The sequence below is a fragment of the Lonchura striata genome, chromosome 13 (genome assembly GCF_050655825.1).
Source record: "Lonchura striata isolate lonStrDom1 chromosome 13, ASM5065582v1, whole genome shotgun sequence".
Lineage (NCBI taxonomy): Eukaryota > Metazoa > Chordata > Aves > Passeriformes > Estrildidae > Lonchura > Lonchura striata.
Window position 1 is genome coordinate 14,017,126 of NC_140715.1, and position 19,711 is coordinate 14,036,836.

The 19,711-nt window shown below is 49.4% G+C and overlaps 1 protein-coding gene across 1 annotated transcript; it reads right to left on the reverse strand.

Moving 5' to 3' along the window:
• Positions 1-94: 94 nt before the first annotated feature.
• CSF1R (colony stimulating factor 1 receptor) lies at positions 95-19,711 on the reverse strand. Its single transcript, XM_021552219.3, has 21 exons — positions 19,491-19,711; positions 14,784-15,029; positions 13,741-14,025; positions 12,896-13,032; positions 12,060-12,219; positions 10,998-11,187; positions 9,914-10,029; positions 9,557-9,677; positions 8,696-8,886; positions 8,004-8,116; positions 6,449-6,575; positions 5,856-5,960; positions 5,420-5,530; positions 5,124-5,286; positions 4,495-4,592; positions 4,259-4,374; positions 3,406-3,528; positions 3,170-3,281; positions 2,777-2,876; positions 2,118-2,223; positions 95-1,651 (listed from the first exon to the last, which is right to left on the reverse strand). The coding sequence occupies exons 1-21, from the start codon at positions 19,537-19,539 to the stop codon at positions 1,520-1,522; spliced, it is 2,901 nt and encodes a 966-aa protein (XP_021407894.3). The 5' UTR covers positions 19,540-19,711; the 3' UTR covers positions 95-1,519.

Sequence of the window (19,711 nt, forward strand, 5' to 3'; positions counted from 1 at the left end):
GACTGCTGCCATGTGCCACATGGTGACTTGTCAGATGTCCCATCATCACAACTGAAATTACATTCCATTATATCCAGGCACAGGGACTACTTCAGAGCTTTAAAACCTTGCTTTTAATAAGTTTTTGTGTTACACAATAATGAATGGTTTTGAGAACTGGTACTGAGAAACAGAGTTGCAGGGGGGTAGGCCAGTGCATCACTCAGGCTCTGAGCTGTTCCCCTCTGAGAGCAGTCCTTAGAGCCCTAGGAGAGACTAATTTTGTTAAACGTACTTTATTTTTTATAATGCTGACAGAGTTACATTAGCTTTTCATTTAGTAAGGAGGAATGAATCACTTGGTGTTAGCATAAAACCAGGTTTAATACAATCAGAAATGGCTCACTATGAAATTGCTCAGAGTATGACAAAGGCCACCTGCAGTGCAGCTGTAGTTTCCCTGAGCCCTGTCAGTTGCAGTTTGCCTGTACCTGGAATAGAGATCCTTTACCCACTGAGCCAGGTGAAGCTGAGAAAGTTCTTTAGCTACTTCTGGGTGGGTACACAGGACTGGGTGGCCAGGGCAGTAGTAACCCTGAACAAGAGGTAACTGAGAAATAGGTTGAAGTGCATTAGGACCTAGCTTATGAAAAAATCATCTCGGCTGTACTATTAAAAGTACATTAAGGAAATTTAGTACAAATCTGTAATAGTGACAAAGGGCAGTGATTGCTACATGCTCAGTAACTCAGAAGTTCTGTAGGATGTGTGTAATGTTGATAATTTCTAGACCTCATTAAGCTGCCATTCTTTCTTGGATTGGGATTGTGTTCAGTGCTCCTCTCATGGAAGAGCACTGTTTTCTGCTGTAGTTTACCTGAGAAAGAACTGTCCTTCTGTCCTGTTAGTGAGGCACAAGTTCACATAACCCTGGGGTTGGGCTCTGTGGCTCACTTCACCCAAACACTCCCTGCAGAAGCATCAGCTGCAGAGAGGTGGATTGCACAAGGAAGTGTAGGGGTTAATCCATATTTAATGCTGTGTCGAAGCTTTACCTATTTCTAAACACACTGCGCTGTCCAGGATCATAGTGACAAAGGGAAGAGAGCAGAACCATCAAAAAAGGGAGTGTGTGGAGTGGTTCCAGTGCCAAGACATATTTCAAGATGTGCTTAGAAAACTCAAGGGTTCAGTAATGCGAGTAACACTTGGAAATGTTTTACTTGGCTGTGACTAGTATTTTTTAAAAAAACTACAAAACCCAAACTCCCACAGCCTTCTCTGGGGCATGGGGGGGCAGCTGCTGGGGCTCTCTGTACCTTGTAGAGATGGAGCCTGTTACCATCCTAACAGCTCTATGCCATGTGTGAGAGAAGACTTCAGGGACTCCAGGGTGACTCCTTCGCTCTCCTTTTGGTGAGAGAGTCCATAACACTCACACTTCAGAAAGCACAGAGGAGGCCAAAGCAGAAGGTGTCTGTGTCCTAGGGTGAGCTCTGTGGGGCCAGGACAAGGACCAGCCCCAGGGTGAAGGTCCCACCTAACAGAACTGGTAGTTGTTGCCCTTGAGAAGCGGCTGCCCGCTCTCCTCTTGCTCGCAGGACTCCTCACAGCAGCCAGAGGTGTCGCAGCCACTGTCTTCCTCAGCACTGGAGGGGAGGTTGGTGTAGTCCTTGAAAGAAAAGGAAGAAACACAACAGCCTGAGTGTATTTTGGTCCCTTTGATGTATGACACTTGCTCCTGTGTGGGTGACCAGCTGGGGATGTGCTCCCTCCACATTTCCACCCTTTGCTGTGCCCGCAGGGTGTGGCTAACAGGGCAGGCATGTGCCTGTGCTTTTGTGGACAGCTAGTCCTGAGAGAACGCCCAGCAAGTCCAGGGGAACGGGGCAGGGCTGTGCTGGTAGTGTTTGACTGCCTGTCACACTGAGGTTTCTGACAAGAAGCTGTGCTTCCATTTCCAGCCCTCTTTGGCTGTGGTGACTTAACCTTCAGCTGGATGCCTCTTTGCACTTCTCACCAACACTACACTGCTCCAAACAGCTAATGGTAAGGGATATAAAAGAAAACATGTCCAGAAGGTGTGTTCATATAGAGGGAAAGACATCCTCCCCCTTGTCCTCTCCAGAGGTCCTCACCTGTTCCTTATGCAGCTCCAGCTCTTTCTGGATGAAGCAGCCAATCTGGTCGAAGGTGGGTCTCCGTGTGGGCTCCAGGCTCCAGCATGCCTGCATGATGCTGTACCTGCAGGGCCAGACAGGGACAGGGAGGTTGCATGGTGCTGCTGGAGGGTCTGCAGCCCTGGGCTCTTCCCTGCAGCACTCTACTGTCAGGGACACAGTACCGAGCAGTCCCTTGTCTTCCAAAAACATGGTGAGTGCAGTGCTCTAGGGAATGGTGAGCACTGGGGTGGATGGAGCAAACTAATCAACAAGAAGCTTTATGCCATCAAGACTTCAGGCTTACACTCATTACATCCTGTAGCCTACTTAGGCTTGTCTTCTCATAATCACAGAGTCAAAAGAAGCTAACTAAAAGAATAAAACCCCAGCAAGTTCAGTGTAATGTGAATGCTCTTATCCTCCTGTCCCTAAACAGGGGATGCTGAATAGACTGCCTCAGGCCCTGTTTTCCTAAAGGAGCAGCTTGGTAGGATCCATCCTTAACCTCAAGGCAGACACGTGGGAGCAGCAGGCAGAGCTGTGGACAAGGTCCCTGTGCCATGGCCCTGCCTGTTGCCATGAGGCAGCTCCAGCCCCGCTGTCGCTGCTGTGTGAATCTCAGTGCATCCACTCACATCTCCAAGGGAGCGAAGTCAGGCCTGGCCATCTGGTATCCCTGCTTCACCATGCTGTAGAACTTGCTGTTCACCATCATGCCAGGATAGGGGCTCTTCCCTGTGTAAAAGGAGCAGAGGGTGGCTTTCAGACCACAGTGTTCAACACTCCAGCCTTGAGGGGTGGGAAGAGGCAGCCTGGAGCATCACCAGGGAGGTCTGAGTTAGAGAAAATGATGTGGAATTCTTTGTTTTGAATGGTCCCTCTGGAAACATAACACAGTGTTTTACAGCCCTGATAAACCTAAATTTTTGTCAACCTTCCTCCTTCCTTGGAAATTTTTCTGCAGATACATTAGGGTGGTAGTAAGCCATGGGAAACAAAAGAGGTTTGCAAGCTTGCTTCTTTCTTACCAAGGGAGAAGATCTCCCAGAGCAGGATGCCGTAAGACCACACATCACTCTGCACTGTGTAAATGCAGTCAAAGATGCTCTCTGGGGCCATCCATTTCACGGGCAGGCGGGCCTGGAAGAGCAGAGAGTCCTGCAGACTGGGACAAGCTGGCAGCTTATGCCACACCCTGTCTGTCCTTCCTGCTCCAGCCCCTCCTACCCTTGTACCTTCTCTTGTGCCCATTTCAATTACTTACATTGCCTTTTACAACATAATTGGAGTCATTCATGATGTCCCGGGCCAGGCCAAAGTCACAGATCTTGGCTACCCGTCCATCTGATATGAGCACATTCCTGGCTGCCAGGTCACGGTGGATGCACTGGGGAGAAGACAGCACAACTGAGACTCAGTCACTGGCCCTCAGCAGTTCCAAAAAATTCCCTGCAGCCTAGGCCTGCTTGTAGGGGCAAGGCAAACATGAACTGCTTGAAAAGCCCCTGTCTGAGGCACCACGTCATGTACAAACTCCATGTTTGGAGCTCTCTTTCAAGCACTTCATTTGCAGTGTTAAGACACTGCGACATGTCGTACTCTGTTCTTTAATCACTCATGGGGTTGTTGTCTTCCCTATAGTGGGAGGGTCAGAACCAGGGGCTGTTGACACTGTCCTCATGCCTGAGGGTGACTGTCACACTCTGAGCCAGCTCTGGCAGTCAGCTCAACAGCCACTTTCAGTTCCTTGTCCCTAGGGTAGCAGGGACGCTGCCAAAGCGAGAAAGCTTCACAACAAAGTTCCTGACCTCGTGTAAAAGCAGGGGAGAAAATGTTCAGACTAGCTGAATGCACAGCCCTGGGGTCCCTCTGTAACACTGCCCTCCCACGATGGCCATGGGACACAAGGGCTCCGGAGGGACCAGACACCAGGGCCCAGCCTGTCTGAGCCAACAGACAGAGCAGAGAGGCTCATGTCCTTCAGCAGTTTGCTTGAGCTTGGCCACCTCATCCAAAGACATCCCAAGCCTTCTGCAGCCAGGATGGGTGGCTCCTGCTTGGCTGGACTCGTGTTGCCCACTCGGTTTGCTGGGGGCAGTGGTCCTCTTGGCACTCACGTTCTTTGATGCGAGGAATGCCATGCCCTGGGCCACCTGGCTGGAGAACTGTAGCAGGTCAGAGAGATTGAGGGGACGGAGATCCTCCCTGGCTTCATCTTCCTCCAAGCTTCTCCCTGAAATTCAAAGCTGGTGAGTAACGCAAAGTGTGGAATGTTGTGGTTCCCAGAGCTAAACCAGACAGGATGGCCAAAAGAAAGAAATCACAAAATCACAGAAATTAACCTTTGACTCACCCCTGGCTTGCGCAGAATCTGATGCTGCTGCTGCTGCTGATGACACAGGCCTCATTTCAACATATGTTTCCAAACCCTGGCTTGAAAAGCCACTGTCACTGAGTAAGAAGCAACAGAGAGGGGGGCAGGCTGTTAGAACCCTCCAGCAGTATACCTTCTGCCCTGTTTCAGGTCCACCAAGAGGAGAAAGCACACGCCTGCCTGCAGAAGGTGACTTAGGCAGGGGCTTGGGGGCAAAGGTAAACTCAAAGCTGATTCAGAAAGGGGGCCTGGGCCCCCTGTGCTATGGGGCTGTACCATTCCCATTTTTAAGGGTGATAGGGAGCAGTCAGCTCCATCCTATCAAATGCATAGTTCAGAAAGCCAAAAGGTTTTGTTTCTGAATTGTGGAAGGACAGAAAGGGCTGAAACCTGCATTTATTGTGGGATATTCAATGATTCTGTCGAAGTCCTTGAAAAACTTGGAATTAAACCAGGACTGAACACATGCAACCCCAGTGGCTTTTACATCCTGATATATTGATCTATGACCTTGATCTCTCCCCAGCACAGTGCTCTTCACACTTCTCCCAGTGAGTACCCAGGCCCTGCATCGCTCAGCCCTGCAGCCACCCGAGCTCTGCTCCTACCTGCGGATGTATTTTTTCTCTAGCTCAATGTTTTTGTAGTCAGCAGCGCTGTCTATAGAGGTGTCCAGGGCAGAATCCTGAATAATTATAGATTCAGTCTTCTTCCTTAGGAAATTCAGCAGATCTCCATAGCGACAGTACTCGGTGATGACAAGGATTGGGCCTGGGAGAGCAGCAGAAAGGGTTCATTAAGGAATGCTGTTACTGTGACCTGAGAATTGCTTCCCCTGGGAGGGCAGCAGAATCCACACTGTGCCTCAGAGGAGGGGCCCTGTCAGGGGTCTGGGGGATCCTACCTCCACAGGTGCATGCCCCCAGCAGGTTAACAATGTTCTCGTGGTGTCCCAAGTGACTCATGATCTTCAGCTCAGACATGAGAGCCTCCTGCTCATCCCTGTCTGCTGATGCTGTGGGGTGAGAGAAGGACTGTGTGAAGGAGTGAGGGACAAAGGGGAGATTAAGGGAGAGGACAGAAAAAGATGTAGACAGAGTTACGGGACAAAAGGAGGAAACACACTTAGAGTGAAAACTATGTCCTCTAACTGTGCCTCTGGCCTCCCCTGTCCACAAAAAAAGGCAGTAGTGTGATTCCAGCATCTGGTACTTGGCACAGAAACAACTTTTAAAAGTAGCTGCTGCAGCCTGTGAGCACCAACATGTGGTGAACACACTCTACATCCTGCCCAGAGGAGCCTGGATGATTTCAACCCTTGCAAGTTGCTCTGTGCTCACATTTTAGCATCTTCACAGCCACTTTGAGCACGGAATCTTCTTTGCCCAGCCCAAAAGCTGTGGCTTCTACCACTTTTCCAAAGGCTCCTGCTCCAAGAGTTTTTCCTGCAGAGAGAAAAAAAATGTACTTTTAAGACATTTGATAGAGAAAGACTGAGCAGCTGTCCTGCACACAGCCTCAAGGAGGATGTCTGGTGGATGGGGATGCCTGCTGGGCTCACACAAGATGACACATCCTTTAGTCAGGAGCTGGCAAACATGTGTGGGGAACTCCACTTTGAGCAAAGATGGTGTGAAAGAGGCCATCTCCAAACCTTGCCTCACCAAGTCTGTGCCTTAGGAATGACCCCACATGCAAGAGGAGGGACGTGACCCCTGCAGCCTTCCTTGGAGCAAAGGAGGAGGGAGGCAGGCTACACCCTACCACTTGCCATCCTCTGTGGAAGAGAGCAGTAAGGGCTGGTTAAGGATGCTGCTGGAATGTCTGGATGCAGCTTAGGATGTCATCCAGAGTTTTGGTTCTGACTCTTGAAGCATTTCAGCTCTCTGATGAGCTTCGTGCCACCAGGCAAGCAGCAGGGAAGGTTTCTTACCAAACTGGAGGTTGTTCCTTGGAAACTCCCATTTTTCATTGTATGGCAGCTGAGTGGGATCAATAAAGATGTAATTATTGCCTTCACAGGCCTCGATGATCTTCCACCGCACCTGGTACTTGGGTTTCTGCAAGGAAGAGACTCCAGCTACTCTGTGTTTCCCAAACTGGGAGGGTTCCCCAGCCCCAGCATCCACTCAAGCTCACTCTGCAGGTGCAGGGGGAGGATACAGATTTCAGCCCATCAAATATCTTTTGAATCTGGACTGAGTGAGAGAGGCTTTTTCTGGACAGCTTGGACTCTCTGCAGTTATGAAGTCCCCCCAAGTCATCACCTATGACTGAGGGAAGCTCTCTTGCCACTGGCAGCAGCCTGTTGCCATCATTTGGGGTGGCAGGGCTGGGAGTTCCAGCATGTCCCACCAGAGCAGTGGCTGTCAGTGCCCAGCTGCTGCTGGAGGGAGATGTCCCCACTGTGTCTCCTTCCTTGGACCCCTGGTTGCTGAGCACAGCAGAACAGTGGAGCTGGTCCACCCCCACTTCCCTTACAGGGGTGAAAAAGGAGAAAGAGAAGTAAGAATTTCTCTTTTCCAAGAATGTCATGGCAGAAGTAACCAGGCAAGGCAGAGAAGCAGTGCTGGACTCCTTGAGCAGAGAAGGCTGGTACTTGTGTGAGATAGGTAATGTCATTTATAGACATGTCCTGCTTCTCTTGGGCTTGCAAGCCCTTCCAAAAAGCTATTTATTTCAATCTGTGCTTACACATTGATCCATCTTTCTCTGTCTCTGAACCACTGTCCAAAGGCAGCTCTGCCTGCTAAGCTGTAGGTGCTTGCCTGAGAGAGGGCTCAGATGGATCTTCTGACAACCAGCATCAGAACTTTGCTGCAAAATCTCCAGCCTTGATAGGCTGTCAAAGGAAGGGTGCCAAAAGGGAGAGATGAAAAACAGGCCATTTTCACCCACTGATGAAGCAGAGGTGGCTACTGATTGGTTCAGTTTGTGGAAAAAACAGAGAAGGAATCCAAAAGATGGAAATGAGCCTTGCAGAGAAAATGGGGCAAGTTCTTATATAAAAATAGTGACCAAATCTTCCTGAAAACAAACTTCTTCTAACACCATCCTGTTTCTCCATAAAACAGGTTTTTTATAAAGCAGTGAGCAGAATAAAAAGTAGATGCAAACTGCAAACCACTTTTTTTTTTTTTTTCTCCCTTAATTCAGTCCATGGATTTGTGGGGACCAGAGCAAAACCAGCTGCAACTGAGAGCACAGAGTGAGCACCTTTGTCTGACACCAAACAATAACCACACTGACCTGTGGGCTACAAGACTGAAGGACCAGGACAGGGGAGGTATTTATACACTGGATTGGGTGCATGAGCTTTGCTCTGCAGCAGGAAACTCCAGATGGAATCTGGGAGGCAGGGGAGGTGAAGGAGGCAGCTTCGTGGTACCTCCAAGCTGAATGGTCCCTGGCCTGGCTGCCAGCAGAGGCTGTGTGGCCCCTGAGGCTGGGCAGCCCTCGCAGCCCTTGCCCTGAACAGGGAATTTCACCTGGTTGTACTTGTAGAGCAGGAAGAGGAGCAGGAGGAGCAGCAGCACCAATGCACTTATGCAGGTGGAGAGAACAGGGCTGAAGAGCTTGTTTGGAAGGGCCATGACACTCCCTGGAAGAGGAAAAAAAGGAGAATGAATAAACACTTTTAGTTCAATCACAAATCTGGGAGCATTTTGCCCAGTTATTCACTTCGGATTCTGCTGTATGCCACACATCCCAGCACTGCCCTCAGCACACCCTTTTGGGAGCTGAGGGAAGGTCTTGATGCCAAACTTTAGGCTGGAATGGTTCTCCGCATAACCCCCTATTTCTGCATAAACAGCACCAGGTGCAGGTCAGACTGACTGGGGACCAAAATCTGTGCAGCGAGAACAGCCCCACCAAAAGATGCAGCCCCTGTATTTTTGTGGGCTGAGAAACTGCTGGTCCACCATACCCTGGAGCTGTGTCCTGCAGTTATAAGATGCTCATGGTGTGGCTCAGTCTTTGGCTCCAGACTGTAACTCAGCCAGGAATTCCCACATGCCTCTCAGGACTGGCAAATGTCAAAGCCTCAGAGCTATGAGGGTAAAGGGTTGTGGAATCTGTTCCAGCTCTCTTGCAAGACAGTGGGGATATACATAAAGGATATAATCTCAAAGTCCCCAGATTCTCCCCCATTCTGCCACGCTGATGGTTTGTATCTTACTGGTGATGGTGAGTGAGTGAAACATGTCAGAGGTGTTCCCTTCCCCGTTAATGGCCACGCAGCAGAAGGTGAAATTGTCACCCAGCTCCTCAAAGAGGATGATGCTCTCCACCTCCACCTCTTGGAAAGGCAACATATTCACCACCTGGGGTCTGGAGTCATTCCGTATCAGCCTGTAGTCCTCACTGTACCTGCAGGGATGGCAAGAGGAGACAGTCAGTGCTGCTCTGCAGCACAGCAGCTCACAGCTGAGGGGGGCCTGTGCCAGACTAGACAGGAGACACAGGGAATTAGGGTTGCAGCTCTGTGAGATGTGTTTTTCTATGCCAAATTAAAGATCTCATCCTGAACAGCACAGCCGTGTATAGACAGAGCCATGACTGCCTTTATGTGGCTCAGCACTAATAATTAACACTGTTACGTGTTCTGCCATCAGTCCCTCCAGTGGGGCTGGTCCTGAGACACAACAGCCCTGTCCAGGCAGCTGCAGTTGCTTCCCATGACTCTGTAGCTCAAGTAAATTAATGCTCTGTATTGCCTCAGACCTGTGGAAGTTGAAAAAAGATGACTGAGCCAGCCAGGATGTACCTCTACAGCAACATACACCAGGGCACCTCTCCAAAGGATCCACTTGTTCCTTGGAAAAGCATGGGGAGAACATGAATCACAAGTGGACAATATCTTCAAGCTCAGGACTTTGGGAATAGAAAGTGACTCCTCAGGCAGACCCCAAGAACCTGTTGCTGTTACTGTGCAGGCTGTGCTGTTTTGCTGCCCAGGAGCCCATGTGGTGCTGCTCAGTGAATGGCAGCGTGGCAAGGGCAGGGGCACAGCCTGGAGGGGCCCCTGGGCAGCTCTCACCTGTCCGAGTGGACGGGGCACTGGTACCACTCGATGCGTGGGGCAGGGTACCCGACAGCCACGCACTGGAGGGTGCTGGAGTCCTCGGCTGGCACCTTGATTTTGCAGGCCTTTGGAGAAGCTGTTGGGGAAGTCACAAAAACAGTGAATGCTGTGACCAGAGGAAGAGCACATCCCCCATGCTCTGGTTTCCTTTCCATGCGTGCAACAATAAACCAGAAGGAACCCCTGTGCTGCAGGTTTGGGCTGGGTCTGTGTGTCCTGTGTGTGCTGAGCCTGGTACCCCAACCAACTATTTTTTCCAATTGGGAAGTAGTCCCAGGGGCAAGCAGGGTGAAAGAATGGACAAGCACTTACATTTCAGAAAGATACTGAAGGTAACTGATTCATTGGTCACACTGTGGAAGGCATAAAATGTGTAGAACCCTTCCTCTCCTTCCTTCAGGCGGTGCAGGGAGAGCGTGGTGTTGTACCTGCTCACAGAGAGAAACACTGTGAAGAGCACACAGGCCTTGCTCAGTGAGATGCTGCTGCTTCCTGTGCTCTGGAGCAGTGAACACTTCCAGCACTAATCCCAGCCCATCAGGGAGCTCACCAGTTGCTTCTTTGGGGGAAATAGAGAAGAGCTGATCTTCTTTAGGGGAAATACCTTTTGCCACCAAGTACACTTAAGCACTTCTGAAAGGCTACAGATGGGTGAATGATGAGAAATAATTTAACATCTAAATCATCGCCTTTCAAGGATCAGGGGATGCTGGTCCTCCTGCCTTTGGCAGAATAAGTTTCTCCATGAAGTTGTACTCCCTAGTGCCCACTCATCTCTGCCCCCAGCCCATTTCTCAGCCCCCCGTGCAAGAAAGAGTTCTGCCTAAAGCCATAATTTTTGCCAAGTGGCACAGTTCCTCTTGTGGATTGTTTTTTGTTTCTAAGAAAATGAAAGGGGAATTGCCCAAAACCCCAACAAATGGAATGATTTTCTTTCAGTCTCCCCTCAGTCTCAGTTGGCTGTAGGCTTTGGAAGAGCAGACCTGTAACCTCTGTTAGATCATATTCACATAATGTTTGTAACATGGGGCTCTCAGTGCCTCTCAGTGCACAATCTTTCGACTTCAGAGCAGGGGATGGGTCCAAGGACCAGTGAGGGAATTAAGCTTTTTGTACTATTCATCCACTCCTGCAATTTCTTGTGGCGAGGAGAGTGCAGAATCGAATAAGCAGATCACAAGGCTTTTTAAAGAGAAGGCCACCAGTTTAGAGAAGGGTGGTGTCCTCCTTGATCTGATCATACTGTGGTTTGCTAATAATACTGGAAAGAGAAAACAGAAATGCAGAACAGTTTCCCTCTTTTAAACCAAAGAGTTTTCTGTAGAATGGGGCCTGTCTCAAGGAAAGCTCTCTTGGAAACATTCCATAGCCAGTGTAGAAGACAAAGAGCACGTACCAGTTGTTTCCAGAGATCATTTCACCCTTGAGTATGGTGGGTTTAGAGTCCTTCAAGGGATTCCTGTGTTCCCAAGCCCACTGGAGAAGTTTTGGGTAAGCCTTAATGTGGACCTGCAGCTCCACACTCTCTCCCAGAGCAACCTCCAGGCTGGTGGCTTGGCCTGGGATCAGGTGCACGTAACCTCTCTCTGCAGGGTGGAGGAGAGCATGACCATCAGCAGGCATGTCCAGAGATCTGGAATAACTTACGCCAGCTCCATAAATGGATCATTACTGGAAAGAGCAGCCTCAGCTGGGAGACTGCAGGAGGGAATGAAACATTACACAGGTATGTTCCCAAAGGAGTACTCTTAAATTACTTCTTTGCCATGGCACCTTAGAATACACTGCCTGAGGAGACCTAGAAAATCTTAGTGAAGTCTTGTAAGGAAAGAAGTCATATGTGCTGTTTCCTAAGAAGTGATGAGGCGAGAACAGCATTTCCTAATTGTTTAGAAAAGATATGCCCTTTAGCTAAAATCCTGGCTTCTCACTAGGAGATAACTCAGCCTGAGCCTTCTTTCTGAGCTGTGGTGCACAGCAGCTTTGGATCATCAGCAAACTCCAGCCTGTGAGCTGTAAGGATGAATTTTCCATCTTGAGATACAAACAAGTGTGTATTAGACATGAATCCCCTTGTGTGGATCTGTGGGTGGAAGAGACCAGATCCATACTCTGCTCATGTGGCTCGCCCTTCCTTCTAACCAGCCTTTCCTGGTCTTCCAGCACAACCTTGCCCCATCCCCTTTTTACTGTTCCAAAGCTGTTTAGAAATGCACAGAGACTGAGAATAGCACTCCAATTTTTCATCCAGAGCCCAAAACATGTCCTCTGGCTCCTCCAGATATGAAGGGAGTACCAGTTCCTTTCCTAGAAGCTCCACAGTTCTCATGTAAGCCCTCAGGCACAAGTGAGAATTATGTTTTCAACAACAAATCTTCGAAGAGAATGGAGGTAGAAGCAGCAAATACTCATGGCTACGTATGATTCAGCCCTACTAGGCTTTTGGGGAAGTACTCACCTACTACCTGGAGTGTTGTTGAGGCATTCCTGAATCCTACTGAATTGTTAGCTATACAGGTGTACTTCCCACTGTCTTCCATGGTCACGGCTGCAACGGACAGGGTGTCATTGATGAAGTAGTTATCATTTTCTAAACCAGCCATTTTAGTTCTCATCACCTGTCAGGCAGAGAACAGGGAACAGAACAAATTGGAAGGGCAGAGCAAACACATCTTGCCTGCTCTGGGCTAGACAGCATCACTGAGAGCAACCTGTGTGGAGACCCAGAGGAACATTAAACCCAAGGACCCAGGGCAGATATTCCACAGCAGTTAGGTTATAGCTATGTCAGCCTTGTGACTGCAGCTTGACCTTACACTGTGTGACCCAAACATACCTTGTGTGTGGTTTCATCTCCTTAATGAAGGCATCAGTTATAATAAGGACTTCTAGCAAACCTCATCTAACCATCTAGCAGTTAGAAGTCAGCATCATAGAGATTTTGAAATGTATTCCTTTTCTTCAGACATATCTTTTTTCTGGAGAACTCTGTCCTGAAAATAATTGCTGCTTTATAAGCCCTGGCAGGGCTGGGTGAAGAAATGTTGCTTTAATAGGTACTATGGCTCCTGACCAATAAACTCAGCTGAAACAACACATTCTCATGCCTTGCAGAACTGTTCTGACAACAGGCAGGTGTTTCTTTATCCTGTGCCATCCCAAAGAAAGGATATTCAAATTTCTACAGCTTGAATAGCCGCTTTGGTTGGGTAGTTCAAGGTTTTGCTATGGGTCTGGGCAGTTCTTACCACCCTGTGTCCCCATTTTCCAGGAAAGCCCCACACCCCAACTTACTGTCTTTGCTGCTGTCTCCCATCTGATGTCATACTTGTGGGAAGGAGCAATCACTCTGCAGGTGACCTGGAAAGGTTCTCCCACGATTCGCACATGGTCTGCAGGGTCCATCATCACTGACACAGGCTGCACCAGTGCTGCACAGAGGCAAGCAGGGAAAGATCCAGTGTCAGCTTCTCCAGTGATCCCCTGTGCTTTGGAGACTCCCCAGGACCCCAGGTTGCCCAGAGAAGTTGTGGATGCCCCATCTGAAGTGTTCAAGGCCAGGTTTGGGGGGCCTGAACAACCTGATTTGAAGGCAGATCATTCCTGCCTGTGGCAGTGAGCTTGGAACTAGATGATTTTCAAGGTCTCTTCCCACCCAAATTATTTTATGACTCTATTCTATGATTCTACCTCCTCCTTTCCATCCTCTTTAGCCTCTTTACCCCCCGCCTACCCCTTCCCTAGAGATCACCACTCCCTTTTGAGCACGAGTCTGTGGGCAGCAGTACAGGTGGGGAGAACACAGCAGTCAGGGCTGAGGGTTGAAAAGGAAGGAGAAGCTTTTGCCGTGGTTACAGATGGAGCATCGGGGCCCAAGGACGTGCAGAACATTGGAGAGATTGGTGGACGTTTTTCTCTGATCTGTGACAGTGCCTGCCAAGATTTGAAGACTGCTGAACCCATGCAAACCCATCTGAAGGAACCAATTTGATGGAATTTGGCCTCCATTAAATAACCTTTTGAAACTGCAGGTTCAAAAGGTTTTTCCTGCCACTGGAAAGGAGCTTTTCCTTAACTATTTACTGTGGCCAGCTTAGCTGTTTGTGGCCCTTAGGACAGCAACAACCCCTGCTCTTTACCTTCTTCTATAATCAGTTTTATTTTTGATGAATTCTTTATTATTCCATTTATCTGTGCTTGGCATCGGTAAGAACCTTTATGGTTGTTTTGTACATTGTACAGTCTTACTCCTCTCTCAGCACTGAAGGAGTAGTTGGTCCCAGGTGGGAGAGAAGGGGCATTTTCCATTATCAGAGTCACACTGGATCCGTACTCGGGGGCCGTGATGAGACAGGGGAGATCAACATTCCCGCCTTTAATTGCCCCGACCCGGAAATAGGGGACGTACCAGACGTTGCCAGGATCTGTGAAGGAGACAGGACAGGCTTGTGAGAGGGGTCAGAAAATGCACTGAAGCTGAGAAACACATTCCAGCAAGGGCAAGCCTCCAGCACTGCTGCCCAGTGGGAGTTGGATGCTGGGGCAGCCCTGCTCAGCGCCTGCCTGACTCAGCCTCCAAACACTCACATGACAAACCCAGCTCCAGCTAAGGCACTTGAGGGGGTCACAACAACCACGGAAAAGAGAGGCTGAAAATATGCATATCTCTAATTGAACTTGTCACCGTGGTGAAAGTTGTACTTATGAGACCTCCAGCTTCTCTGCTCAGGGCAGCACTTCTGCTACAAGGGAAGGGGTGAAGTCAAGTGGTAGAGATACCACAGCATAGCTTCTTCTGGGATAAAAGAATATTTGGGGTTCAGGTCATATTGGGAGGATGTAATTCATATGACTCTCTCCCTTATCTGAGATACTGGCAATACAGTTCTCTGAATTTCTCAGTGCTCATTACAATACTGAACAGACTGTTTTTCAAGAAGTGAAGCCACAGCAGACGGCGGGAGAGATCCACATATATGTGAGATGTAGCTCTACACTTTAGCCCAGTGCTTTAACCATGGGCCCCATTTTTGGTGGACTCACATGGTTGTGGCTCCTCCAGGAGCCTGCACGGCTCCCCAGGCACCCACACAAGCACAGCACAGCAGAAAGGACCTGTGCAGTGGCTCCCTGGAAGGAGGCTGCTCTGCCCGTGGGTGTGGGAAGAGAGAAGCAGGGTTACCTCGCACAAACAGGTGGATGGCTGCAATGCCCTTGTCACTGCTGTTGACATAACCACAGCTATAGGTGCCTGTGTTCCTGTAACTGGCCTCAGGAATACTGAGTGTGCTGGTGTTGTGGTTATGGAATTTATTCATTTTGCTATTCCATGCAACTTCAGACTCTCCCGAGCAGTGCAAGAGGACTGGATCACCTTTGTTGACAACCAGAGCAGGGAGGTCAGGGCTGATCACTGGAGATGCTGAGCCTGCAAGGGAAAGAGAGAGTGAGAATGCAAAAATGATCCCTAATGGTTCTCTGTTGGAGTTCACCCTGCTGAGAATGGAGTAGCTCAGCATCAGGAAAGGCTGGAATTCAGACTGGCTTTTTGGGTCACATCACTTCACCCATTCTCTGTCCCACCAGACCCATATGGCCTGATTCTCCAAGGAATGAATTTGAGGGAAGAAACATAACCCTCCACACTTCCCTGCCATTTGAACACTTAGACAACTGGGACAGGAAAAACAATCATCTGGAGCTGATTAGGGCAAATGCCAGCTTGGCAATTGTTCCTGCTGATTTTTGCCTCTCCTTACAATAGTTTTCCTTTTGTGGCAGAGCTGGAGCTGCTCTATGAACTGGGTTAGCCCATAGCATCATTTGGTGGAGTTTAAGCCAAGTTTGATGCATGAGCTCTTTGTGCTGAGATGAGCTAGAACAGACCTGGGTGGCTCCTGCAGAGCAGGAGGTCAGTGCAGATCATTTGGGAAAACTGGCTTTTTGTTGCCAAGTACTGGATTTTGAAGAACACCTCCTCATGTGTATCATGGAGTCATACACTGTCTCTCCTCGCAGACACCAACAAAACATTATGAAATGATACACCATTATTATTCCTGTTTGGGAGAGGAAACTGAGGCATGGAAAAGCTAAAGAGCTGATGACAGCCCATAGCTGCAGTTGTTCATACAACACCCCAGTCCTGCAGACACCAGCATCACAACCAGCCAGAGCTCTCCTGCATCTCTGCTTTGAAGATGCCTGCTCTGCTGGCTGAATAAAGGGGAACCAGGGTCCTACTCCAGCCTTAGTGTCAGAGGGAAATATTTTTCCCCTGTTTTGCCCTGTCAGCGAGTTCTTTGAGTCACCTCCTATATTTAGGGTGGGGGGAAGTGCAAAATGAATCAGTGCTACAGGGCTGGGGAAGAAGTGGTGCAGCCACCCCACGCCAGACCCTCAGGGAGGACAGGAAACACATTGCAAATGGCTCTCTGTGCTTGGGGGGCTCTGCACCCCCTTCCAGCCCCTATCCAGGGCTATTCTTCCACTTCTGCTTTCCTTCCCAGTCACTAACCCAACCTCACTTCTTAAAGGGACACACACCCTCACTCAGATAATACTAATCATTATCAGTTCACTGCTCTGCAGGCAGTGATCCTCCTGCCATGGATGCTGGCCCTGTGACAGCCAGCAGAAGCACACCCCCATCCTCATCCACCCCTGACCTCAGCTTTTTTGAGGAGGAAGGCGATGCCCAAGGCACAGCTGTGTGTCCTGGGCTGCCAGCTGTGCTCAGGGCTGTGCCATCCAGAGCCCACACATCAGAGCCCAAAGAGCAGCATTTAAGCCATCTTGGGCTGATGACTCCCTCCATGCAACAAAGGGTTGAGAATATGAAACTCAAGGCCCTGGAGAGTGTTGCTGGTGGGTATCAATGACACAGTGGCTTCTGGAGAAGCTCAGAAAAGGCCTAGATTAAATTCACTGGCCCTGTAGGGAGAAGCAGAGAATCTTCAAGGCATGGAAAATTTGACATTTTATCTCCCTGTTCCCTTTTTTTTTTTTTTTTTTTTTATACTTTTATCTTTCTGTGGAAAGAGAAGCCCAGAGTGTAGAAAAACATATCCCAGAATAATTTACAAAGCTATATTTTCCACATATCTGAGGCAAAACATTCCTCCCTTTTTGCTAAGCTGTGCTTTCTAGTGGGGTTTGATATTTCTGTTGCTTTAACTTTTTGTTTCTAGATTCTTTTCCCTCACCTACTCTCTGCTTTGGCTATCCATCCACATCCAGGGCTTTGGCACCATTTCATGGGGAAAATGACTCTTTTTGCAGGAGGACAAGGGAAGAAAACAAAATGAACAGGAGTCATCTGTGTTGTCACCAGCTTACAGGTACTACTGAGATGCTGTGGCCAGAAAAGGCTCTGGGGAGGTGCTCTTCAGAACAGTGAGGGAAAAGCCTTCAGGCTGTCGCTAGAGACTCACAGCAACAATACAAACACCACTCAAGTGGAGGGAGGACAGACAAGAGAGGGACACCAAATGCAGGACAAGATGAGGTGAAGGTCACCTAAGCACCCATTCCTTCATGTGTGCTGGGGGATGGGTCAGAGCAGTGGGTCCTTTTCCAGAATGGGGAAGCAGGGCTGCTGGGGGAGGCTGTCTCCCTGCTGACCACTGTGCAATCTTGCACGAAGCCCAGGGATGTCTCTTCTGCTCTCCAGCAGCTTCCGCAGCACTGCCAGTAACTGCTGGCCAGAGGTTTTACCACATTTGGGTTGTGTAACCAAACCTCTCCTTACAGCTGCAGGCTCTGTCCCTGCCTCTCCTATGCCAACCAAAACACTGCTTTCCTCTGCTGAGCATTTGGTGAGGAAGGAGAAGTGAAGGCTGGTACGACAGAAGTGTCCAGGATCCTCACCACAGAACCCAGCCACCAGGATTTTGAGTGAGCTCTGGGGAGTAACTAGGCTAAGGTCCAGTCCTGAGAGAAACCCATACCAGACCTGAGCTCCCTTTGTCTCACCCTCAATGACAGCAAGGAAAAGTTTGATTTCTGAGGACTCCTTCCCCAAAGTCACCTACAGTGTCTGGGGAACCAGGGATGGAGAAAAGTGTGCTCATCACAGCTGGAGCTTCTACCTCAGAGGTTTAGATTGCCCACAATAAGAAAACAAAATCCCCAGGAATACATCTCAAGATGGCCAAGAACACAGATGCAAGATGATCAAGTTTAAAACATTTCCTCTGCTTGATCTGAGCCCCTTTCCCTCCCTCAGCAAGAGCCCAGATCACAACGATCACATTCCATCAGCCCTGGGTACTCACAGAAGATGCACTTGCAATCTAAGAGGTGGGAGAAGGAAGTCAGGCTCTGAATCCAGCTGGAGGCTATTTCTTTGGGGCAGCTTTGTGCTGCAAATGGCCAGCAGTGCTGGTACTCACACAAATGTGTGTCCTACAGCCTACATGGCAGACAGTGCCTCTTGAAGATGTGTATTCATGAAGAAGTGCCTCATGAGCTGGTGATCTGGCACTGGCCAGTGGCTCAAGGAACCTTTGGAAAGATCCTAAAAGCTATGTTATGATCTCTCACAGATCTGCATTACACCTGCCTAGTCCCTATTATCATAAAAAAACACAAGAAATGAAAAACCCTGAAGCTTTCACAACCCAGTTCACAGCACAGCAGATCTAGAAAATTATGCTCAACATGTTGCAAACATCACTTGAAGTGAAACAAGTGAGAGGGATGCAAATTTCCTGGGCTGAAAACAGGAGCGCTGCAGTGGCCCAAGAAGGATTTGCTGCCCACCTGCCCCATGCTAAATGCTTTCCCCACAGGCTGTCCTCTTCCAAGGAAGACTTCACACCACAGTCTCACTGTGTTCCCAAGTATGCTCAAAAGGAATATTAAGGTGAGTGCCACACAGGACCTGAGAGGTTCCCAGCACTTCAAAATGCAAGATTAGTAATACTGGTTACCACCACTTTGGTTGTAAACCTCAAAACAGGCTTAGTGACCCTTTTTTGAGGTTGGTGGGTTATCACTTCTTGGTCATCTCTGCAGCCTCAAAAAACAGGCGTGTTCACCTTTCCCTTCTTGGCTGGCTGAGTTATTTCCATCACATCCTGGCTCTACAGCCCTGTTGTGTGTGCCAGCACCACCAGAAACCAGCAATCCTCAGACACTCCAGCTGGGCATGAGGTGCTTTGGAAGGTGCCAGTGCACCTGATTTTCCTGACTCCTTCACCTGCAGACCAAACATCTCCAGCTCCATCCCCATTTGAGCAAAGTTTTATTTTGGAAAGAGCTTCCCTCAGGACACAGTTGCTGCTGAACCATTCTTTCATCTTAAACCCTGTCCAGACCCAAAGAGTGGGAAGTTTCCCTTTCCCATCTCCCCACAGCGAAGGCTCTGCCTATGCTACGTGCACCTCTCCATCCTCCTTGGCCTTACCTTGGCAGGGCTGCAGGCAGCCAAGAGCAAGCCAGGCTCCAGACCAGCAATACACCTTTCCCTCTTTCCACCACTGCCCTCTCTAATTGCAGCCAGCTCTGGATGACCTTCAGAAAGCTGCTCCAGCCAAGCCTGAAGTGAATTCCAGTGCTGGTGTCTTCCCTGCAGTGCCTCAGAGCACACACATTCTGCCTACCCACGCCAAGGACCCTTGAACCTTCTCACAGCAGTGTCCACTTCATGCAGCAGCAAGCAGGGACCATCCCAGCCCAGAGCAGCCTTTTGGGACACAGGACTGGGAGCCCAGCTTCACCCTCCATGTCCAGGAGCTGTGTGTCTGTTAGTCCACCTTCAGCACAGCCCCGTCCCCACCAAGGCCATCACCCCTCCTCACCCAAGAGGGAATGGAGCACTCAGAGCAGGAAACCCTCACGCATCCCAAAACTCCCCAGAGTGATGTGGGGCTTTGGGAGCACTTACCATGCCAGCAGCCAGCTGTGGTGAGCAGCAGGAGGAGAGCAGGACCCATGTCCCCAGGGACCGTGGTGTCCCCAGCGTGGAGCCGATGCTGCTGAAGGATCCTCTCAAGCAGTGGGTGCCTCTTCTCGTGGCCACCGTCCCCAGAGCTCCCTTGGCAGGAGCTTCTCCTTTCTGAGCTGACCACAAGTTAACAAATTCCCTATTTTGTTTGTTTTTGAAAC